This window comes from Etheostoma spectabile, chromosome 2 (assembly GCF_008692095.1).
Source record: "Etheostoma spectabile isolate EspeVRDwgs_2016 chromosome 2, UIUC_Espe_1.0, whole genome shotgun sequence".
Classification (NCBI taxonomy): domain Eukaryota; kingdom Metazoa; phylum Chordata; class Actinopteri; order Perciformes; family Percidae; genus Etheostoma; species Etheostoma spectabile.
Window position 1 is genome coordinate 18,033,943 of NC_045734.1, and position 22,629 is coordinate 18,056,571.

Genomic DNA, 22,629 nt, shown 5'->3' on the forward strand with positions numbered 1-22,629 from the left:
GGTTGATGTGGCTCTGGAAAGGGAAGTTTGGGGTCCCCTACTGGAGCTGCTGCCCCCGATATCGGATAAGTGGAGAAAGATGGATGGATGGATGAATTTATTAGCCATGCAATAAAGCAGAGCAACAACCCACTCATTAACCCGGCTGTAGAGTGCCCTCTCTGTGACCTTTTTACAAACATTAACACACACACACACACATACTCACACAGGCACCTCCAGGCAAAATCACTTTTTGTGGAAGGAATCCCACTGCTTTAAAGCCTTTTTTGCCCTGCATTCAACCATAATGGAAAAAAAATCTATAATATTCCACTCTGCAAACATTACATGCCTTATTCAAAGACATGCTTATCCTGTAGAAACACGTCCTTGTCTTCTTTATTGTGGCACCCTACTGTGCTGAGACATGAAATGTCTTTTTTTATGGTACAGTTGACACAGAGAAATAATGTTCCCAGCCTTGGTCAAATGTCATTTTTTAACTTGGTGACATGAAAAAGGAATTTGATGGAGGGAAGTCATAACTATTTAGTGTTGAGTGACCCTTTCTGTCATTTTCATTATAATAAATTTAGCAGACACACACGCTGTGACTATTTCATAAGCACATGCACACATAGTATATAAACACAGACATGTACAGTGACTTATGATATTAGTTTTAGTATTCTGTATGCTTCCTGGTGAAGTTACATTTCCAGTCACTAGTGTTAATTGTTCTCACTGTCAAGATTGTGCAGCTCAGAAGCTGAAATTTGATTAGGGACACTGGCCAACTTTCTGTCTAGGCTACAGTATGCACACACTCATACAGTACACATACACTAACAGCCTCCATCTCAGTTTTCAATAGTCCGTTTAGAGACACTAAACTCTGTGTGCGTGTGTCTATAAGTGTTTACTACACCCCATGCCAGTGGATAAAGCCAAACATAGCATGACATAGTATGTCAGCAGTGTGGTCCTGTTAGCTCACCACTTTGACTCTCATTGAATCTTAAGTCTGCTTTTATCTTACACAAACAGGTAGTCACTCAAACAGTACAGCAACTCTGTGAGCGATTCATGACTGAAGGCCCCAAAAAAACACTTTTGTTTGATCTCTTGAGAGAATTATTTCTTCATGCATGATAAATAACTTGCTCCGCAATTCTATTTTATTAGTTAGCAGTTTAGAAGTCTACACTTTTCTACCTATTTTTTATTCTTCCATTTTATCATTTTTTGGGATCAAATGTGCCATTGCAGCATAACTGGGAACCACAGGGTAGTGACACATAAATCAGCTTTTCTCACTTTTTTGTCTACTTGGCAACGTGTTATTTGTAAGACTCACAAAAACGGTTGACTTACTACAGCATGCTGCTCTCTATCAGTCTGTTTCATGATGCCTTTGGCTAGTTTTTTTTTCCTCAAACTTGCCAAATGTGGTATTTTAGTCCTTGAGGCAGCTAGGATTGTCACAATTCACCAAATCCTTGATTTGATTACATCAAGGTTACGGTTCAATTCGTTTCTCGATTATTACATTTATTTTTTTAAAGCACAGGTTGTTATGCCATTTTAAGACTAGACTTTTATGCAATAAAATATTTGACCTTTATTCGCAATGTATCACACTACATGGTCAATTTTAAAACAGTTATGAACAACATAACAGAAAAACAACTTAGATCTTTAGTTAATTGGAAACTCAAGCAAAATAACCTGCCATCTAGTTTCTCTTTTGTAACTGCAGAAGATGACATTCAAGTTCACAACAAAACAAACAAAAACAATAAAACAGCCATGTCCATAGGCTTCTCTGAACAATTAAGTGTCTTACACACATAGCAGAACTTGCAAACTGTGGCTTTTTTGTCCACCACGCGACCGTTGTCAACATAACTTACTGGAAATCCAAAATACTTCCACACCGGTGACTTCATTGAAAGAGGAGGGGGTTCAAGTTCTGTTGATGGGTCTTCTGCATCTGCATTTGCCATGCTAGCTTTTGATTGGCTTTAGCAAAGTCAGAGGAGGTTGACTCGCAGCACTTCAACACGTGTTTTGTTTTTTGTTTTTTTCGCTTGGCAAGCCAACCCAACGTGACATGGGGGTGTGGCAACATCAACGATTCAATTTTTTTAATTCAAAGTTTGAGATATTCACTTAATTTCAGGTTTATTTCAAATTAAAATTGAAATAGTGAGACCCTTAGAGACAACCATTACTATTAAAAGCCAATCCAACTCACACTTTAAATTTGCTTTCAGCAGTGACCTTTTATAAAGGTTTAGCCTCAGTCTGTCATAGTGCACGTGAACTAACCATCTTGCTAGTAATGGAATATTTATTATGCATGTTTAAGATGATATTTGCAATTGTAATTTTCCAAATGTACTTTAAAATGTTTATTCAAAGAGGCTGTATTGTATTTTACAAGGTTGAACAAAAGGTGAAAGCTGGGCTAAATCAGGATAGTTTCTTTCATGTAGTGAAAATATGTCAGTGCTGTGGGCATTAACAGTAATGGGGAGGCAGACTTTACCTGTTTCTCATCAGGGAACTCTCATCTGTATGGATCTAACATCTTGCTTTTCTCAGTTACACTGTAGATGTTGATCAGTTTCACTTTGGTCTGTTGCAGGATCAGAAGTGTCACTTATGAGAAGATAAGACAGACTTTATTGTCAACCATCTTTATACAATACAGTACATAGAAGAAGAATGAACAAATTAACATAAGGTGCACACAACAACAAGCTAAAATCAATGTACAGAACAAGATACAGGGCAAGGTACGTATAGTGTAGTAACAAACATGTAGTACAGAAATATAAATACAAGTAGTGTCTCTGCTTTGAGTAAAGTTGTCAACATGGATGTCATTCTTTATCAGCCAATCACAAAGTTGTCACTAGAGCGACCCACTGGCACATTCTGACACAGTGATCCATCATGGGCAAAGGAAATGACACTGCCAGTCTGAGACGAATACATCTGTTGCTGAGAAGATAAGTAACTGAACTTAGTTTTCGGCTGTTGCAAGAGATCGAGGCAGACAATGACCTTTCACCAGAGCTGTTAGGCACCGAAGCCCATTGGCTGTAATTGCCTGTCAAGCAGCAGACATAGGGTTTGATAGAGTAGTTTGACAGTGTAATCCAGGTGTTTACAGTGTCAGTATGGTCTCTACCAAGTCTTCTGATGTGAGGCTAGAAGAATACATTCTGACCTTTGTGTCCAAAACTGTATCTTTTAAGGCTGTTCACTGCAGCCCGTGTGGTTACTGTACATTTAATGATGGTGTCAAATTGAAGTGGATAGATTTTCTTAGGCTCTCTTGCATTAAACTATGTCATGGAATTTGGATTTATTGTATACATTTGTTAAACTTACACTTATATTGACATTAAAATGCATCTCCAGTATACACACTGAAATCAGATTCCCGTTACCATGACAGATTATCAAGCAAATCCTTCAGTCTGAATTTGCAGTTTTTAAAAATTTAAAATTTTTTGTATGAACCCCTTATTCAACTTTATAATTATCATGTTACTCTGCTGTTCCTGTTTGTTATGTGTTTGATTAGTGTTCACCTACTATTTTAATTTGCACACAATAGTTTATAACCTCTAACTTGGCTAACTCAGTATTAATTTCTTCTCAATAACATTAATAATTCATTTAAGGGTGCTCCGATCAGGATTTTTGGGGCCGATCACTGATGATGTCTTCCATCCATTCTCATTTCCCCATATCCAATAGAAACAGCCTTACCATTGTATAGACCATTGTAGCAATATGAACTACAAAACTGCCAAAAAAAATCCATGCTTTTACAGTACCAGTCAAATGTACAGACATACTTTCCCATGAGAAAGTGTGTCCAAACTTTTGACCGGTATTGTATATGTTAAAATTTGTCGTTCTGTTGCTTGAAAGGGAAAGCCCTAAAAAGTGTAATAAAAGCAAAAACTGCCCAACTCGTCACCACTACATGACCCAATTTCCTCAGCACTTGTTATTTTATAAGATTATTCTTTTGTTTTTTTCTACGAGCACTTACAAAAAATGGGTTAGACATATACAGTCTAGGAGAGATTAGTTTGGCAAAGACATTAAACAAAAAAGCTATCGGTGTCTCCACCTTTCAGTCGTCTTCTTTGTTCTAGACCGTTATGACTGAATGCACATACAGTACACTCTGACCCTGTGTGTGTGTAATGTGCTGTATTTATATAGAGCTTTTCTAGTCTTAACGACTACTCAAAGCGCTTTTTACATCATACAGGAAACATTCACCATTCACACACTGTGGCCAAGGCTGCCGTACAAGGTGCCACCTGCTCATCAGATAAACACTCACACACATTCCCACTCCGATGCGTAGCATCGGTGGCAACTCGGGGTTCAGTGTCTTGCCCAAGGACACTTTGACATGGGACTGCACGGCCAGGGATTGAACCACCAACCAACCTTCCAATTGGCAGGCAACCGCTCTACCACTGAGCCATAGCCGCCCGTGTTAAGACTCACTTTTCAATTCTGCTAATGGTGTATTCATCTCTCCAGACACACACACAACTACATACATATTTAATTCTTTCTGTCTACAGAAAGCCCTCTGTGCTGTGATGGGTCAAGTAAATAAATTGGCCAACACACATACACACACACACAGAACAAGAGCCTAAAAATAAAGAGCCTCAACGTAATTAGTTTTCTGGCTTTTCATAACTCGTAGTATTGGATGTTTTTCTCATATCAAAGGATATAAAGGTGAGCACTTATTCACACATCAGACTCAAGAGTGTCTAGGTGTCTGGCCTGAACGAAAGCTAGTTTATGACAAGAGATCAGAATACAGCACTGGGCGAAGGGCACTGTTGTAGGCAAAGAAAATGAGATATCAAGCTTTAGATGGATAGGTTAAAAAACTGAGATAATCTAATTTTTGGTTTTTGAGATGAGAAATTATACACAGGCTTAAGTGATGAATAGCTGCACTCATGAGGTTAAAGTGGTATTAGGGGTTTGGAGTGGTATTTTTCTTATGATGGTCTGTGTATGTCATGTACTTGATGTTTAATGCAGCTGCCGAAATTGACATCTGACAGTCTCACATCACCTCAAAACATAGGAGTGAATAAAATGTAGGTTGACAAACTAAAAAAGTATTAAACTAAATAAGAAAAAAGCTTAACAAATGGATTATACTGTTCTCTTTTGAAGCCCCACTTTGTAATTTAGGGTTATGAAAACAAAAAAATATTATGGCATAGAAATACCACTAAAGAGAAGTTGTACGGTTGCTTTTAAAATATATATTTAACTTCAGATGAACTGTCCATTTTCTATTCATAAAATGTCTTAGAAGAACACTGGTAGTCAATACATGAGGAAGGTAGAATGTGAGTGTTTTACCACCAATCTAATTGAACATTTTTGGCATTGTTTGGCACACAACAGAAGGAAATTTGCTTTTGATCTACATTGCAGTGAAGTGTATAGAGACGTTTGTCCAAAACAAGAAAACAGCCATCTACTCCGCCAGAAGAGCTGCAGGCTCTATGATTAATGCGCACGTTTGTTATGAACGTCACTGTCCAGCTTTTCATTCATCTCCCGTCTCACCTTCTATGTCTCTCTCTCCTCTCAGTGCTGGGAGGCGTGGAGTCACGTGGTGTGCTGAGGAAGATCAGTGACATGCTGGAGGTGATTCTGAAGAGGATGGACAGCCTATCCAAACTCGACAACACCTCCACCACTGACGCAAGGCGCCTGGATGAGCTCAGCTCTGCTATCAACAGGTACGTTGACTTTACATTTTACTGTTTAATTTGGTGTCTAACTGTTTTGTAACCGCCAACATTATTTTAACACGAATCAGTTCTCCCTATGTATAACAGGTTATTGTGATATTCACATCAAAATTATATGAAGAAATCATTTATTTTCAAAATGAGTCTTTTTTTGACCTTTTATTTTTTGAAAACCTTAACTAGTTTAGAAACTGTGGCTAACATAAATGTAACATTAATGTTTGGCCAATTGTAAATATATGTAGTGATAATAAAGGGACAATATTTGACATAGCTGGTAAGGCTTCAAATTTGTCATGGTAAACGTATGGCATGTGCACAGCTAACTATCAATTTGTGTCCACCTTAACGATCACATCTTATTGTTTGATAAAAAATAATGCAACCACATGGCCTATGCTTCATCCTTATTCCTATGAAAACACCAAATCCTATTGTTATTTGTAAGTTAAAAATTCAGTTTTTTAACTTAAGCAAAATTGTAGTATTTAGTATTTAAGTAATGAAATTAATTGTTCCAAAATGCACAATATGGCTTTAATATTGTAAGCATTGTTTTGTCCTTTTATAAATGGAAAGAAAATATATTTAGACATAGAGATAATGCTTTAATGTTACACTATCAGGAGTGCTTTGGTCAGCTCAGGTGTGTATTAACAGAGAACAGCTGGTAGAGCTTTGAGAGATGACACACTTTATGGCAGATAGCCATGAAATACTGTACTATGATGACACCAACATATTTAAGATGTATTCCTCATTGTCATTCGTATTGCACATTACCTCTCTATCTAGTCATGACTTCAATCTTTTCTCCTTTTACTCCTCGCCTTATTGTATTTTTCTCTCATCTTTACTCTCATTTTTTCCCCTTCTTATGGACTCTTGTGGAAATTGCTGCCTATTACCACAAAATCACTGCTACAGACGGACAAGTCTTGTGTGACCTTTCTGCTACTGCTTTTAATAAACTACTCCACTCTTTCCCTGTTAGTACCAAAACATCCAATTTGTCTTTCCTATCTAACGTTCTTTCCATTCTGACTCCTTTCATTTTCAAAAAGCCTGACTAAATTCAGTGCAGCAGGAGTGATACACACTGACAGAAATCCCCTCACTTCTTCAATCCTTGTTAAATGATCCCAGATAAGCGCTCAGGTTCCGATCTGCCCAGAGGCGCTAGAGCAGAAGGATGGAACGATTAATACGTTCTGGCATTGGTGTTAACTGCAATCAATGTCTAGTAATGGGCTGTTCGATGTGGGGAGGAGCTGTTCAACTCTTAAGGTACAACTGGGGAGGAGTGTCCTGTTAAGGGTGTCTGTTGTCAAGGATGGTTCATGCATGTGTTACTGTAGCAGAAATCAATTTCTAGTTAGTGCCTTGAAGGGGGTAGTTAGGGTGGATAGAGGGTTGTGTTCAGGGTGTAATTAGGGTTAAACACAAGAGATGAAATCAATGTGTGTGACTATTATGTTTTAAACGTAGTTAATGAACAGTTTGCCCTAAGTGACTAGACTTGCTGATAAATTACAGATAGATGTAATGCATTGTCTCTTTACATTAGTTGTTAATCTAGTAACAAATGATAGGATTACACTTTTACTTATTTTTGCTGATTGCATCATAAGGGGCATAATATATATATATATATATATATATATATATATATATATAATTTTATGTGTGTGTGTATTGTATATATATGTATCTTATTATATAATTATAGTATATAACATAGTCTTGTAAATGGGACCTACAAACCCCAATTCCAATGAAGTTGGGACATTGGGTAAAAGATAAATAAAAACAGAATACAATGATTTGCAAATCCTTTTCAACCTATATTCAATTGAAAACATTACAAAGACAAGATATTTAATGTTCAGACTGATATACTTTATTGTTTTTTTTGCAAATATTTACTCATTTTGAATTTGATGCCTTTAACACGTTCCAAAATAGCTGGGACAAGGGCCACAAAAGACTTGCAAAGTTGAGGAAGGCCCAAAAAACACCTGTTTGGAATATTCTACAGGTGAACAGGTTAATTGGTCATGATTGGATATAAAAGGAGCATCCCCAAAAGGCTCAGTTGTTCACAAGCAAGGATGGGGTGAGGTTTAACACATTCTGTACAACTGCATGAGCAAATAGTCCAATAGTTTAAAAAAAACGTTTCTCAACGTACAATTCCAAGGAATTTTGGGATTTCATCAGCTACAGATAATATCACCAAAGGTTTCAGAGAAAGCTCTGCACGTAAGCGGCAAGGCCAAATAACAACATTGAATGCCCGTGACCTACAATCCGTTAGGCGGCACTGTATTGAAAACCAACATCACCATGTAAACGATATTACCACGTTGGCTCAGGAACAATTTGGAAAACCATTGTCTGTTAACATAGTTTGTTGCTACATCTATAAGTGCAGGTGAAAACTCTCCCTTGCAAAGCAAAAGCCATATATCAACACCCAGAAACACCACCAGCTTCTCTGGGCCCAAGCTCATCTGAGATGGTTTGACGCAAAGTGGAAAAGTGTGTTGTTCTTTATATAATGTTACATGTTGGACGTGCATGTTAAATCTAAAATTTCAGACTGTTCTGAACACTGCTTCCAACAGTTTGGATTGGATATCTTCATATAGGCATCTGCTGCAGGCCCATTACTGCAGTGTTTACATTTGATATACTGCTACATGTAGCTACATGCTAAAGTTAGGTAAACCTGTAATCTTAGTTGAAAATATTAATTTCTCCACAATTTCGGTGGAACAATTTTGATGATTTCCATGATTAGGATTTTTCACGTTTTAGGATTACTTTAAGATATCAATTGACAGGTCTTGCATTAGTCTATATGGTAAACATGTTTTATTAACAGAGTTGGTCATGTGGGAGTGAAATATAGCATGCATGATTGAAATAGCATTATATTAGTGTTTAGTTGGGGTGTCTGAGTAGCTTAGGGGGAAAAGCACTCAGCTTCCACTCAGAGACCCAGGCTTCAAACCCAAGCAGGCACCCCATGACACCCAACTTGCTTCAACCCAAGACTCTGATCAGACAAAGTGCTCTTTTGCAGGTTGAAAGGTGCACCGCACTACTTTTTTTTAAAGCCTACAATTTAAAATTAAAAGCTCAAGCTTGTTGCAATTATTATTATTATTGTTGCTAGGCAGGGACAAACCCCTTCACCTCTCATTTCATCCAGTTAGACAATGGAAGTTGTTTTTAACTCGAGACTTTCAGGGTGCTCTTGCAAAAATGCTAGGTGCTCAAAAATGCAAAAGCAGTGAGCAGAAAGCTAAACTTTCTTTCATTCCATTACTCGTTTACCCTCTCTTCCTGTGTCTCTGTCTCATACTCTCAACATTTTATTCTTTCTGCCAATCCTTTCTTGCTCTCTTTTACCTTTCTACTTTCTACTATTTATCTTCCTCGTCCACATATACAGAGCGAGAGAGGGTGTGTGAGAAATTTTGTTGAGCATGTGTGACGTGGTAATGTGTTATTTTAGCCAGCAGGGAGAGGAACAAATGGGAAGAGAGAGCTTTATAAAACATATCCCAAATCCAGGCCAGTCAGGCACGCTTTCAAAGGAAGACACACACACACACACACACACACACACACACACACACACACACACACACACACACACACAAACACACAAACACAACACTGGGCGGTGTAATCTCTGTGTGAGCTTCATTGGTGCTGACACACTCCTGTGTAGTGGCGAATGGGACTTGATGTCTGAGTCCCTAGCCTGCGATTTGCCCATAGGGCAGCCACTCGTTAGAGCAGAAAATGGAGGGAATATAACGAGGGAGGGAGAGGGACAGCAAAAACCTGAGAAAACGAAGGCGGGGAACTAAGAAGGGGAAAGGACGCAGAGTTGATTCACTCTGTTTTACCATGAAGCAGATGAGAGGAAAGATTGGTAAGTCTCCCCTTGGGCATACACTCTGTAAAGATCAGTAGTCTGGTTTGGCTTTACCTATTTCTCCTCCCTTAAACACCCATCTAAGCACCGCCAGTATCAAAAAATTTATCCCAGGAGGCCTTCTTTTCCATAGTACTCAAGCCACTGTTATACTCCACCTTTGCTGGAACTACTCAGAAAAGCAAAATAGATACTTACATTCTTTCCTAATTTCAGCCGCTCTGTGCATAGATCAGTTGGAGAATTAAACAACATTGTAAATGCTTTTCAAACCTAATTTTGTTTACCACTGTACATAAAAAAACAGAGTTGGTGTGTGTGCATCTGTGGGCATTCATGCATGTGTGTTTGCTTTTGTATATGTGCAGAAATAAGCGTTGGAGGGGAGTGAGCGCTGTTAGTGTAATGTTTTAACACCATGGCATGGGGTGGAAAAGATCAACTCATGCAAACAAACACACAAACACTCATGCTGACGCCTTGTCACATGCATCTCCTGCCCTGGAAAGATGTGGTTGATGGGATGCTGCCAGAACTGTCCTCTTCTCTTTTAAAAGGATGAGCTCATTATATAAAGTGAGAAAGAAAGAGAGATAAGGAAAGCATAAGAACACATTTTTGTATCCTTAGAAACCCTCTCTCTCTTTATCATTGATTTTCTCTTACCGCCTCTCTTTCAGTTTCTTCTTTTCAAGTGTTCATATGTCTGGTTGGCATCCATCAGTGGATTTCTTCTTGTCACTTCTTCCCCTATACTTTACCCCTGTTTTGTCTTCTCTTTGCTCTTCCTAATTTTAGTTTTGTTCACCTCATTTGTAAAACTGTCTACATTCATCAAAAGGGAGAAAGCTTCATTGCAAGCAGCGCGCAACAGTGGGCCATCAAATATGTATATACTTTATTCTTTGATCATAGTCATTGTTTAATGTTTCAGTCAAGCTGTTTGGTTGACTTTAACACGAAGGCACAGATGATCTCTTTATTTTATTGTTTTTCATTCTTACAGTAATAACAAAATGGTCCCCCTGGTACTCTTGGTCTGTTTGCTGTGGCTGTAGTGGATGTCCTTTTAATTATTTTCTGTCTGCTCCAGTTTTGCCACGACTCTCACACTGTATATTTCTCTTTCTGTCTCTTTGGATCTCATTGTGCAGTCCTCTCTGCTCCTTCTCAATCTTTAATCCATTTATCTGCCCTAGTCTTTCTATGATACTCCGGTTCTCCTTCTCTTTCTGTTCATCTCTAGGGATGAGTTCACATTGTAATAGACATAGGAACTCAGATTAGAAGGTCAAGTCTCCCTCCCCCCCCCCCCCCCAATAGAGACCAACTTGCGCAGTTTTTTCACATGAAGCACCACCCCCCCCCCCCAAAGAGAGCTGTATAGTATCAGGGGTTGCTCAGCTTACCAAGCAAAGGTTTTGTCCTTCAAGCTAAAAACATTGCAACTTTTATAGGACAGGTACCATGGTAGCTGTAATCTTTAACAGCTGGGAACTTTTGTGAAATGTTCCATGCAATAATACTATTGTTTTCATATAATTTTATAGCCTTCTGTAGTATAATACTGGCTCTCATTATAAGACAATATTAGGTAATAACTTTCACTAACACATACTGTACTCTGTATTTGCCTCACTTGCGTGGAGTAGATGGGTGAAATTATAATTAGTTCTATCAGATGCTTTTATTGAGAACTGTTTCAGGGTGCTTTCACGCATAGCATGTTTGGAAAGGTTATTTACACTGTGGAGATTTAACTTTTGGTGAGGGGAATGCCATTTTTGGCATCAAACAACCACACTTACAAAAAATGAATAAGTTCACAGTTACTCTTCTGAAAAACTATGAATGATCCAACATTGGAAGACTCTATTGGGGCAACTCTATTGTCGTATATCCCTAGCTGGTATGAAAATGAGAAGTCTCTTACAGAAAATGCTGGATGGAGTGTACAGCGACAGGGTTGATGGTCAGCATCTCCAAATCCGGGCTACGCTACTCTGCCAGAAGAAAAGTTAATTGCCCCTTTCAGGTTTGGACTTTCTCAAAGGACAGATTTCAAGTATTTTGGAGTCTTGTTAACTAGTGAGGGGGAGTGAGCCCAGATAGCTCAGTTGGTAGAGTGGGCACCCATATATAGAGGTTTACGCCTCGGCGCAGCGGGCCCGGGTTCAACTCCAACCTGCGGCCCTTTGCTGCATGTTATTCTCCCTCTCTCTCCCCTTTTACTATGTCTTCAGCTGTCCTGTCAATTAAAGGCCTAAAATGCCCATAAAATAATCTTTACTAATGAGATGGAGATTGATCAAGGTAGATCGGCGATGCATCAGCAGCAATGCCTCGGAATGTTGTGTTGAAGAGGGAGCTTAGCCTGAACGCAAAGCTCTTGATTTACATTTAGGCCTTTACATTGAAGGGTGTCAGTTAAGGTGGTTCGGGCATGTAATGCAGATGTTTTGCTGTGGAGGTATCCTTGGATCCCCCAGGAATATGGGTGCGGATAAGGACGTATGTACTATATTACTTAGCCTGCTTCAACAGTGGCCCTAGACCTGCATCTGGGCAAAACATTGAAGGATTGATGGATGGAGTATTATGCTTAGCTCAATTCTCAAGGACTGGAAGATTATGCTGTAACTCACTTTTTTTCCCAATGGATAATTAGTTGTGCACTAATAAAACAGAAACACAAGACATAAACACACAGAACATAAAAAAACATTATAGCAATACAAAATAGAAATCAAAAGTTTTAATAATTTTAGTTAAATTATGAATATAAAGATAATTTACTTAATACTGATAATGCTGAAAATGTAGCTTCTGAATGAAGGGCATCTATTGGCATGGGGTCAGAAATGTTTGTTTTTATCTGTTAAAAGAAGTGATCAAAAGCGGAAATACTGAATATTATTTCTGCAAATTTCAGGTTTTGAAGTCAGCTGTTGCCCCTGAAATATACATGCAGTAGAGAATAATTACTTTTCTGTTGTAGTGAACATATTAAACAAGATGCAAACACACTTAGCAACGTTTAGAAGTGACACTTACAAAGCTTTTAATGGAGCGTGGAGGCTCCCTGTGACTTTGATTGGTGTCTCCTTTTTTTGCTTCTACTTTGTAAAGCAACAAACATACTTTATCTGCATTAGGCCCTTGGTCCCATGACTTTTTAATTAATGTTCATGCAGCTTCTTTCGGTTAGTCAGTTAAGCAGTCTTGCAGTCCATCCTGTGTACACACACACACACACACACACACACACACACACACACACACATACACACACACAATATCACTAATTCTGATCACACTCTGATAATGTGTTCTTATTCTGTATTTAATTTCCTGGCTTTAATGAGAATTAATACCATCTGCTGATTAGAGAATACAGAGAAACAGGAAGGCACTCACACAATGCACACTGAAATCAGGTTATTTGAATGGACATAACGGGCACAGCAGCATGAGCATGTGTGTGTACGCAGGCTTGGGTTTGTGAGATGTAAAATCATGTAATCAGATGCTTTGGAAATATACAGATTACAATGAGCCCACAAACAGATGCAAACATACACACAACAAACACACACATTTCACACACTTCTTATTATGTGAATGGGAAGTCTCTCACCCCACAGAGGAAGTGGTATTAACAGTGCAGGTCTTTTTCTATTTCACGCTCCAACCAAGTGTCTAACAATTTGCATCTCCCACTAACACTTCTACATCTGTTGAGATGTGAAAAGCCAGGGAGGGGAAGCAGAGAAGGATAGGCAAGAGAGCAGAGGGGGAGAAAAGAGTTAGACAGGAAAAGAGGTAGAAACAACAATGAGACAGGAATATCTGAATAGGGGAGAGACTAGCCCATGACTAGAGTGAGGTGAAACCATCGGGAGAGAAAGAATGGGTGATGAGTGGTTGGGAATTTGATGTCCCACTTGATGCAGAGGTTTTTTATTTACATTGTGTGACAGCATTGTGAGGGTACCTCTCATTTCTGCATTCCTTTATCGCCTCTTCATTCTACGTGTGTGTGTGTGTGTGTGTGTCTGTGTGTGTGTGTCTGTGTGTAGGTTTCAACCAGCCAGCCTGGTAGAGAGGATCCAAGCTATAGCCCAGAATGTCTCCAACATGGCCACCAGGGTGGAGCAGATACTGCAAAACAGCATTGTACAAGGAAGAGGTAAAGTACCAATCCCCATCATTATCAGTGTGAAATGCCTTTATGCCCTCGCTTTACTTTACATTATGTATCCAGAAGATATTATACATAAAGTATAACGGTCGAAAAAAAGAAGTGAGTAATGTCATGAGTGTATGACTCTTGAGCTGTGTAATCATACAGCATCTGATCTGACAAACTTCATTGTCCCTTTTTGAAGATTTATTTACATACTGTAAATGCCATATAAAACATACAGCACAATTAAATCACAAGAATAATTTATGCACACAACACAAATCCATCTGATCCAATCCATTCATCTTAAACACATGGACATTCACAAGTGACATTGAAGTCCCGTTGCACATCCTCTGCAGCTTGTTTATTACATTACATTTAGTCTCAAACTCAAAGTTGCCTGGGTGGTTTTTCCGCCCCCGGGTGCAAGGGGGGAGCGAGACGACCACCATTCAACCTGAAAACAGTCATATAACCATTCCAATGGCTCAAAGCTGTTCCGTTAAGGAAAATTGAGATAAACAAACGGCATAGTTCCCCTTCAACTGCTCCTCAGATCTCTGCAAGGTAAATTGACACAGCTAGCCAGACCATCTGTCCAAACTCTAACACAACAAAAACAACTTTTGAATGTACAGGTTCCACCAAAACTACTTCCTTCCAGAGGCTATTTTGAAGCAGCTCTGTGTGGAGCTTAGCGCCGCTCATGATGATTGTGATTGGCTTTAAGACATGCCCATAAACCACAGCATGTTTCCTCCAATCCTGGAATGCTATGTGGACTAGCCAGACCCTCCTCCGCAGCACTGTGGAGGAGGGTCTGGCAAAACAAGACTACATTACATTTCATTTATGGTAAACGTAACCTATTATAGTGTTTAAAAAAATAAACATACACAATGAAAATGGCATAGTCCACACATGGTAGACATCCGATACAAGTGGCCGCACATACAGTATGGGGTGAGCAATAAACTGTATACACTACTACACAGCACCAGCCTGAAGTACACATTAATCACTACTACCTGATTAAATGTAATTCTTCAGTAATGTTCAACTTGAAGCACAGCTGGACTCATGCACAGCTGTCAGCTTGTGTTGGAGCTAAACTTGTTTTGCTGCTGAGCAACAGAAGAGAATACAAAACAGATCTGCAAACACACACACACGCACAGTCACAGACTTGTTTAAATTAGGATCTCTAGCTGATTATTCTACTGACACTAATCATATTTGACACCTTCCCAAAGTAATCAGTTGATAGTTCCAGTTTGACATTCTTCATACAAAAAACATAAAAAAAACTATATGGTAACACTGTGCGCATTACAGCAGTAAAGGTAAAAACAGGTTATTAAAAACATCAACCCCAAAATCTAAAATCATTAAGATCTGAGAGTTGCACCTTTGCAGCATTTATTTCTAGTATTTTTTTATCTTCACAAAAGTCAAAACCAGAAAAAGCAGATTGATTTTATTTTTTTAGGAAGGTAACAGGGATAAATGTTAGTAATCAAGTCATCGTGGATGGTTTTGCATGCAGGACATTGTAGTCATCTCTTCTTTGCTTTATTGCTTCCATCCAACCCTGTTGTTTTCCATGTCAACCCTTGCTCTTGAACATTTTCATCAAAACCTACATAACACTTACTTGTGACAGTTTGGCACACACTTATAATTTAATCCCCATTATGATTAGTCTTTCCTCCTGATTCTCCTCTCTGATGTTTTTTCTTGAGGGTAATTGCCCAACTCTTTACATGAGAATAAATGAGCATACATCTCCTTTTGTTTTCCCCCCACTGCATCTGCAGGGACGATGCCAAAATGATAACACTGCTGCTTTCTCTAATCACAGATGAATTGAAACACTGCTGGCAGACTTTATTATCATACGGCTCAGTGGCAGTTTATTTATCTCGTGGTCAGGCATGTGTGAGAGTGAGAGAGAGTGAGAGTGAGAGAGAGAAAGAGAGAGAGAGAGAGAGAGAGAGATTAGAATGTCCTTTTTATTTTCTGTCTTGCAGGGACAGGAGTCAAGTTTTTTTATCTAGTTAGTTGACCATATTTCCAATTGTTGTTAAAGTGGTTGCTATTGCAATCATATTTGTAATCGGTGTGTGTCTCAGTGTCCATGTTTTCAATGGAAGGATAGAAGCCCAGGGGAAGACTTATGTGGAAAACAGTCTTTTTTACATTAGGTAAATGGAAACAGACATAAGCTAGAGAAAAGGCAAATATATGTTGGTTCACAGAGAAAAAGGGGAAAAAAAGGGGGGATTGAAAGACAGAAATGCACTGAGAAATTGAAGCTGCATTGGTTTTCCTCTCAGAAAACATCATTGCAGTCACTCTCTTCTCTGTATTTCCTCACTTCCGTAGCAGAGACGCAGTTAACTAAGTCAGTGGAGCAATTAATGCAGTGAGTGCAGCCTAAGTGAGCAGACGTATTTGCTAGCGTAACACTAGGATGGTTGGCAGCAGTGAGAGACGACTGTGCTTCTTTGTCAGGCCCAGTGAAAAGTGTGCACTGCAGTAGGGCCAATATGGTGTGATTTTGCCAAGGGGAAACCACTGGGATTTATGGGCACCAACGGTGCGTACAGCCTACCCTGGAAGCGATGATGTCAATCATGATGGAGGAAGCAAATTTTGCCATAACGTCCAAAAGTTAGTGGAACAAAGCTGTTAATGCAAGTGATACTGAAACCTGGCAGTCGTGAGCGGTTAGCCTGTGGGTCCAACAAGTGTTTCTAGTCAATTTGTGAAAGTTATTTGATTAAAGAAATGCCACCTGCATTTTTAATAGGCTTTAACATGCACCGTATGCTGCTAAATGAGCTGATAAATAGCATATTGGTTGAATCGCTGTTAGAAAAGTTATTTTCACTCACTTATTACTGTAAAGCAATCTGACTTGCGTGAGCTAAGCCCAGACTAATAAAGCAGCAGTCTTGAATATCCAGAACACCGTTCAGTCCACAGCACTGTGTCAGTGTTGGAGTATGTTCTGGCTACAAAGGGAAGAAAAGAGAGAGAAAAACACTCTGGCTTGTTTGTAGTTCTTAAAACCAATCACAGCTGTCCTTGGCATTGCTAAGCCCCAGATGCAGCAATGGTGCCCTTGCTAACTCGATGGCGGAGATAGCAGAAGGGGAAGGACACCAGGCTTTATCATAGCAATGTTTATCGTTGAGCCAAAGTAATGAAGCAGTGATTGTGGGTGAAGCAAAGTATTTTACTTACAAGAGTCATTTTATTGCTTATTGTTTAGCTTTATATTAAAAGCTTCTGAACACCCATTCAGGGTTTTTTTAGTTAATCGGGCCGATTAGAACTCTGCTCAGGTTGAAGGTGGGCCAGAGCTTTGATGGGAATATATTAGATCACAAATCTTCATCCACCAATAGAATAATAAAGCTGGTATTTGTCCTGCCCTAACAGGTGCAAAAAAAACTAACAAGAGGGTCAGGAAGATTTCAATCAGTCTATACACACCCACACAGTCCTGAGAAAAGGTGTTCAGGTCCTTTTAAAAATGGGAGAGGATTTCTGGTACGTATATGCTTTATGTATATGTTTTACTACTGGAGGTAAAATGTCACTCACTGTGTCATTTCAGCAATGAGAGATGTGACATCAGGCCAGTGTGAAGTACCAAGAGACCCCCGCTTCCCAGAGTGCCCTGGGAAAGTAGATGTGAGTGTCAAGCTGTTGTTTTCATTTGGAATATGATGGTGCAGCAGGTTTTACTAACCGTGTTCTTTATTGACAGCATTGTTGTGGACCTGACGGCAGGAGGTGGTGGAGTTAACAGGGGCGTCACAAGCAGAATAAAGACTAAATTTTAGGATATTATAACACACATGCCCCATAGCCATTACCTCCCCTGCTTCCTTTGAAGAAAGCATTACTGATTTTAAGCTTCTTCAAAATCCCCATCCTTTTGGTGGGCCATGTCCCAAGGTGTGGTGAGAAACAGTAAGGTAGACACAAACCAAGCCAAACGTAACTACAGCAAACCGAGCCTCATATAGCCTGTATATTTTATATAGTTATTCAGCTTTTTTTGCCTGAGTTATAACGTTTTCTTGCAGCCCAGTAGGAAATCATCTGTGCATGGCTCTGTGATTTTGGAACCACTGTTATAGAAAATAATTAATTATCCCTTTGTATGATTTTGCTAACATTTTGGAAATGTAAATCTCACTTTATGTGTGTGCTGTCTCTGTATACCATCTAGTGGATGCGTGCACGTTGGACATCGGACCCTTGCTATGCCTTCTACGGTGTCGACGGTTCAGACTGCTCCTTCCTCGTCTACCTGAGCGAGGTAGAGTGGTTCTGCCCCCCATTGGCCTGGAGGAACCACAGCAGCACCCCCACCCAGTATGTAATGCAGCCAAAGGCCCCTAAGAGACAGGTGAGAGGATGAGTCTCAAACATGAAAAACAGACACCAGTTAAATGAAATGTTACAATGGACATTTCAGGCATACATACAGATTTACTGTATATTCGGAAAGACACATGCACAGTGGGTGAAGGCTGCTAGTTGACAGTTGATAGGTGTATAGTAAACACACAAGTGATTATGATTTGCCCACCACCTCAACGCAACTAACAATACTGCAAACATGTACTAAGAAAGCAGCAACTAGCTTACTACTACAACAACTTACATACTTAGACTTAGACTTCTCTTTATTCATTATTTTGGGATGACCCCCGCAAGGAAATTGAAAATACATATTAAACATACACTCAACTACATACACAATGCCTACTGTACTACAGTAATGTTATGACCACAGATTATAAATATGTCAATATTGGTCTCTCCATTTGTAGCTATAACATTATTAAGTTCACATAAACACAAGGTTGCAGATCTGCTCTATTTCCAGTTTGTTTGCTTAAAAAAGCCACATACAAAAACAAACAGGCTACTAACTCAGACTTTCCAAGTTTGCTCAGTTCACCAAGGTTATGTGGAAATACTTATAATTTGTAAAATACTGCAAGGGTAGAAATGAATATCACAGAATGCAGCTGATTATTTGCTGTATTTCACCCCGCTCAACATTCAACAACTTTATTTTTTATTTAGATGATACATATTTAAACAAGACTATTACCACTGTCCCCTTTTGGCCACTGTAGATGATTTGTGGAAGCTTTTTTGAATGTGGATTTCTTTCCAGAGCATTCTGGGTAAAGAAAAGGATTTTAATTGAAGACCAACCAAATGCATAGTGTGAAGTAATAGAAAAGAATGATTCACTTTAACAACATGTAGATATTTGCCCTTCTTACCTTAATGTTAAGCTTTTCTGCGCTGTTGGCGTTGAAACACATCTATTCAGTAGACAGTGACCTTAAATGATAATTGCTCGCTCCAATAGAGAAAATTAAAACCATAATCTTCAGTCCTGTAATGGAAAAAGAGTAGAGTCAAGAAAGAAGAAAAAAAGAGAGTGAGGAAAAGAAAAGACTTTAGACAAGCAATATTGTTTTTACTCAGCTGCTGGAATAGACAAATAAGTCTTTTTTTTTTTTTTTTACCAACAAAAAATGTGTTTTTCTTAGGGCTGCACAATTAATCAAATTTTAATCACGATTTGGGCTTCCCAAGATCAAATTTGTGTAATCAAGCAATAATTTAAATGCGCCATTCTGTTCATAGAGCGCTCCGAGTTTTTTTGCAAAGCCCATCTACCGCTCCGTAAACCCCTGTCTGATCATGTGCCAGTCAGAGTAGTTCCCTGCACCGCGCAGCTTAGTTTCTAGATGTAGACAGTCACTGAGGATAGAGTAACGGGAGGAAAATTCCACAACAGATAGCAGTCAGTCATAAGGTCACAAGGTTTACCAGTTTGTTAGTAAACGCAACATTTTGTACCGTCTGTGTTGATTTTCAGACAACAGCAGTGACCAGTGCTAGTTAGTGTTTGTTAGCTCACCAGTGCACCTAATGTCCTCGCATCCGCTTCCTCTCCACAAACGAAGCAATGTTGTTTATATCGATATAGTTTAATGTTGCAATACATTACCCATCTCTTCTTTAAAGCCGTGCCTGCGTTTGGATCTCTCCTCTTACTCTCCGCGCAGCTCCGCCCCCATTCACTAACACACTGCTCCCAGCAACAAATACAAAGCGTCGTCAGCGGCTGGTCTACGCTTCTGACGTTTGTCTACAGTTTTAATGGTTATTAACACATCTGTATATTGTTAAGCAGGAGAGGCAAACCTGTATTTGTGCAGTGTTTCCGCTGGTAACTCTGCTGTTGCGGTGGTCACAGCGGAAAACACAGAAGTTATTGAATGCAACTTACCAGTTTGTAGAATAATAGCATGTGAGACGGAGCCGTGCTGGACCATTCATAATGAGTCAGCCGTCTTTCTGTGAGTACGTCCCTCGCACTCCCTCTCTCTCCCTAGCTCTTTTTATCAGTTATTGTTGAAAACAAGTGAAGGAGCTTTCACAGAGATACTTTTTTTTTAAATATATCCTAGGCTATTTCTTACAGATAATTTTCATTTACATGTTTTGCAGCTGTATATACAGCATGTCCAACATACAACTTCAGCATAAGAGGAATGTGGCACCTTATGGATGTGAAAGCAGTTATAAATAGTCTATGTGACTATAAAATGTATTGTTGGTTAAAATCAACAAATAATCCTCTACCTTTTCTCAACATTGACTTTAAGGTCATGGAGCAGCAATACTTTAATTCATTACACAGTCAAACTAATACACACCCACAGGAGTGTGAGCATTTTGCAGGGTCATACCCATAAAAACATACTTAACACATACAGTATCTTTCTTGCTCACTAGCTTCTTAACAGCAACATTATTTCTAATAGTCATGAATTGAGCAGTCAAAGGCTTCCCTAATTATGCTTGATGGCTTTCATAAAGGAAAGGACAATTCTCCATTCTTAATTTTACAATTAATTCTGACTGCTTTTTAATACAGGCCAATATGTCTATATTGTAATATGAAGAACTTTGTTTCTCACCTTGGTGGCAAAGAACATAGTGCCCTCTAATGCCTGTGCAGCAATAATGAGGGTCTTTGAATTTGGATGTTCACCAAGTGGAATGACACACTTGCACACTTGCACACTTCTTACTGGCTTGGTCAGCATTCTACAGCATTTGTTTGGGAACACAAAGCAATCATGAATGTTTAAAGTCGTTATTAAATGGATGTGTGTGCACTATGTCTTTGTGTGTATGGTGTCCCCTTGCTTACTACACTTTATTTGTGGCGGTAGTGAAATGTTTAAGAGGCAAAGCGGAAATGAAGACTGATACCTCCATCTTACCCTCTGACCCAAATTACTGAACTGTGGATTTACAGTCTTCCTGTATCTTACACACAAACAGGGCTGAGCCAAGGTTGTTCTAAGGGGAGAAAGGTATTCTGTGTTTATGGCATTACTTAGAAAATGCATGCTGTTGTAACTTTTCTTTGACTGCTAAAACTAAAGTCAGCCTAAAAATAGTAAAACAAATAGCGAACAGGGTTTTCTTACGACAGTGTTTTTCTTGAAATAGGTATCTAAAATAGAAACGTGACGGCGGAAACGTTGCATCATTTTGCAAAATGGCTTATTCTTTTAAAAAACTACCACTAAATGTTTCCTTGCATTTCCAAATAATACAGAATTACCATCACGCACAAGAAAAGGATTTGCAAGCACAGGTTACATCAGCTGTTAAAGCTAGTGGCTTAAATCTGCAGGTGACACTCTTTCACATCTTGCTTGCTTCAGTTGCGTTGCTGTTCACTGTGTTGTACCAACATTTAAGTTAATAGAAGACAAAACTAAGAGTCTACATCTGTTCTAATGGCTCTCTCTTATTACTAGGATAAACAAACAAATGGAGAAAAATATAAAATTCTGACCTGATGATGTCACTAGATGTGAAAAGTCAGAGACTCAACAAAGTTCAAAAAGCCTATTAATGTCTGCCCCAAATACCATTGTAATCCAGTAGCTATTGAGACATGTGACTCTGAACCACAAATATCAACCTGCTGGTGGCGATAGAAGGGAGGATCAGGGGATCAACAAATTCAGATTTATCCACTGAGCACCATAGATATCTGCAACAAATTTCATGGGCATCTGTCCAGTAGTTGTTGAGGTATTTCAGTCTGGAACAAAGTGGTGGACCCACTGCCATCCCTAGAGTTACACCACTTGCATAGCTAAAATCTTACGATTAACACCCATGTTGCTGGTGCAAAATTTAGAATGACTGTGCTTGATGTCTACGTTCTCACACTTTCTCTTCACTTTTTTTCCATCTCTCCTTTTACTTTCTATTCGTTACCTTCCCAGGCTGCCTTTCGCACAGACCTTTCTGTGCTACTGGACCAGGTTGGGGCAGGAAAGGAGTCCCTCAGCTTTATGAAGCGCCGAATCCGCCGTCTTGCGCAGCAGTGGGCAACGGCCGCCAACCGCCTGGATGCCAAGCTGAAGCAACGATGGAGGGACCAGAAGAAGGTGAGAAAATGAGGGGAGAAAAGGAAAGGGAATCACCCTTTCTTTTTCTCCCCTCCTGGTGTAGAAGAATGCTTGGTAAAGTGTTGATTCTTTCAAGTGTGATCAGGTACTGTAAGAACTTTTTTTTTGTCATCGCTAAATGCAAAG

At 39.2% G+C, this 22,629-nt stretch overlaps 1 protein-coding gene across 3 annotated transcripts in view; it reads left to right on the forward strand.

Annotated features, from left to right (window-relative positions):
* The window catches only part of LOC116704400 (alpha-1,6-mannosylglycoprotein 6-beta-N-acetylglucosaminyltransferase B), a 110,260-nt gene that overhangs the window by 30,201 nt on the left and 57,430 nt on the right, over positions 1-22,629 (forward strand). For 2 of the 3 annotated variants that reach the window (XM_032539840.1, XM_032539846.1), the window contains exons 3-7: positions 5,651-5,801; positions 13,845-13,954; positions 17,580-17,656; positions 18,201-18,380; positions 22,318-22,482. In XM_032539840.1, the coding sequence (XP_032395731.1) occupies positions 5,651-5,801; positions 13,845-13,954; positions 17,580-17,656; positions 18,201-18,380; positions 22,318-22,482 (683 nt within the window). Of the gene's footprint in view, positions 1-5,650; positions 5,802-9,535; positions 9,763-13,844; positions 13,955-17,579; positions 17,657-18,200; positions 18,381-22,317; positions 22,483-22,629 lie in introns of those variants that run through there. The other variant, XM_032539856.1, reaches the window with a different exon arrangement.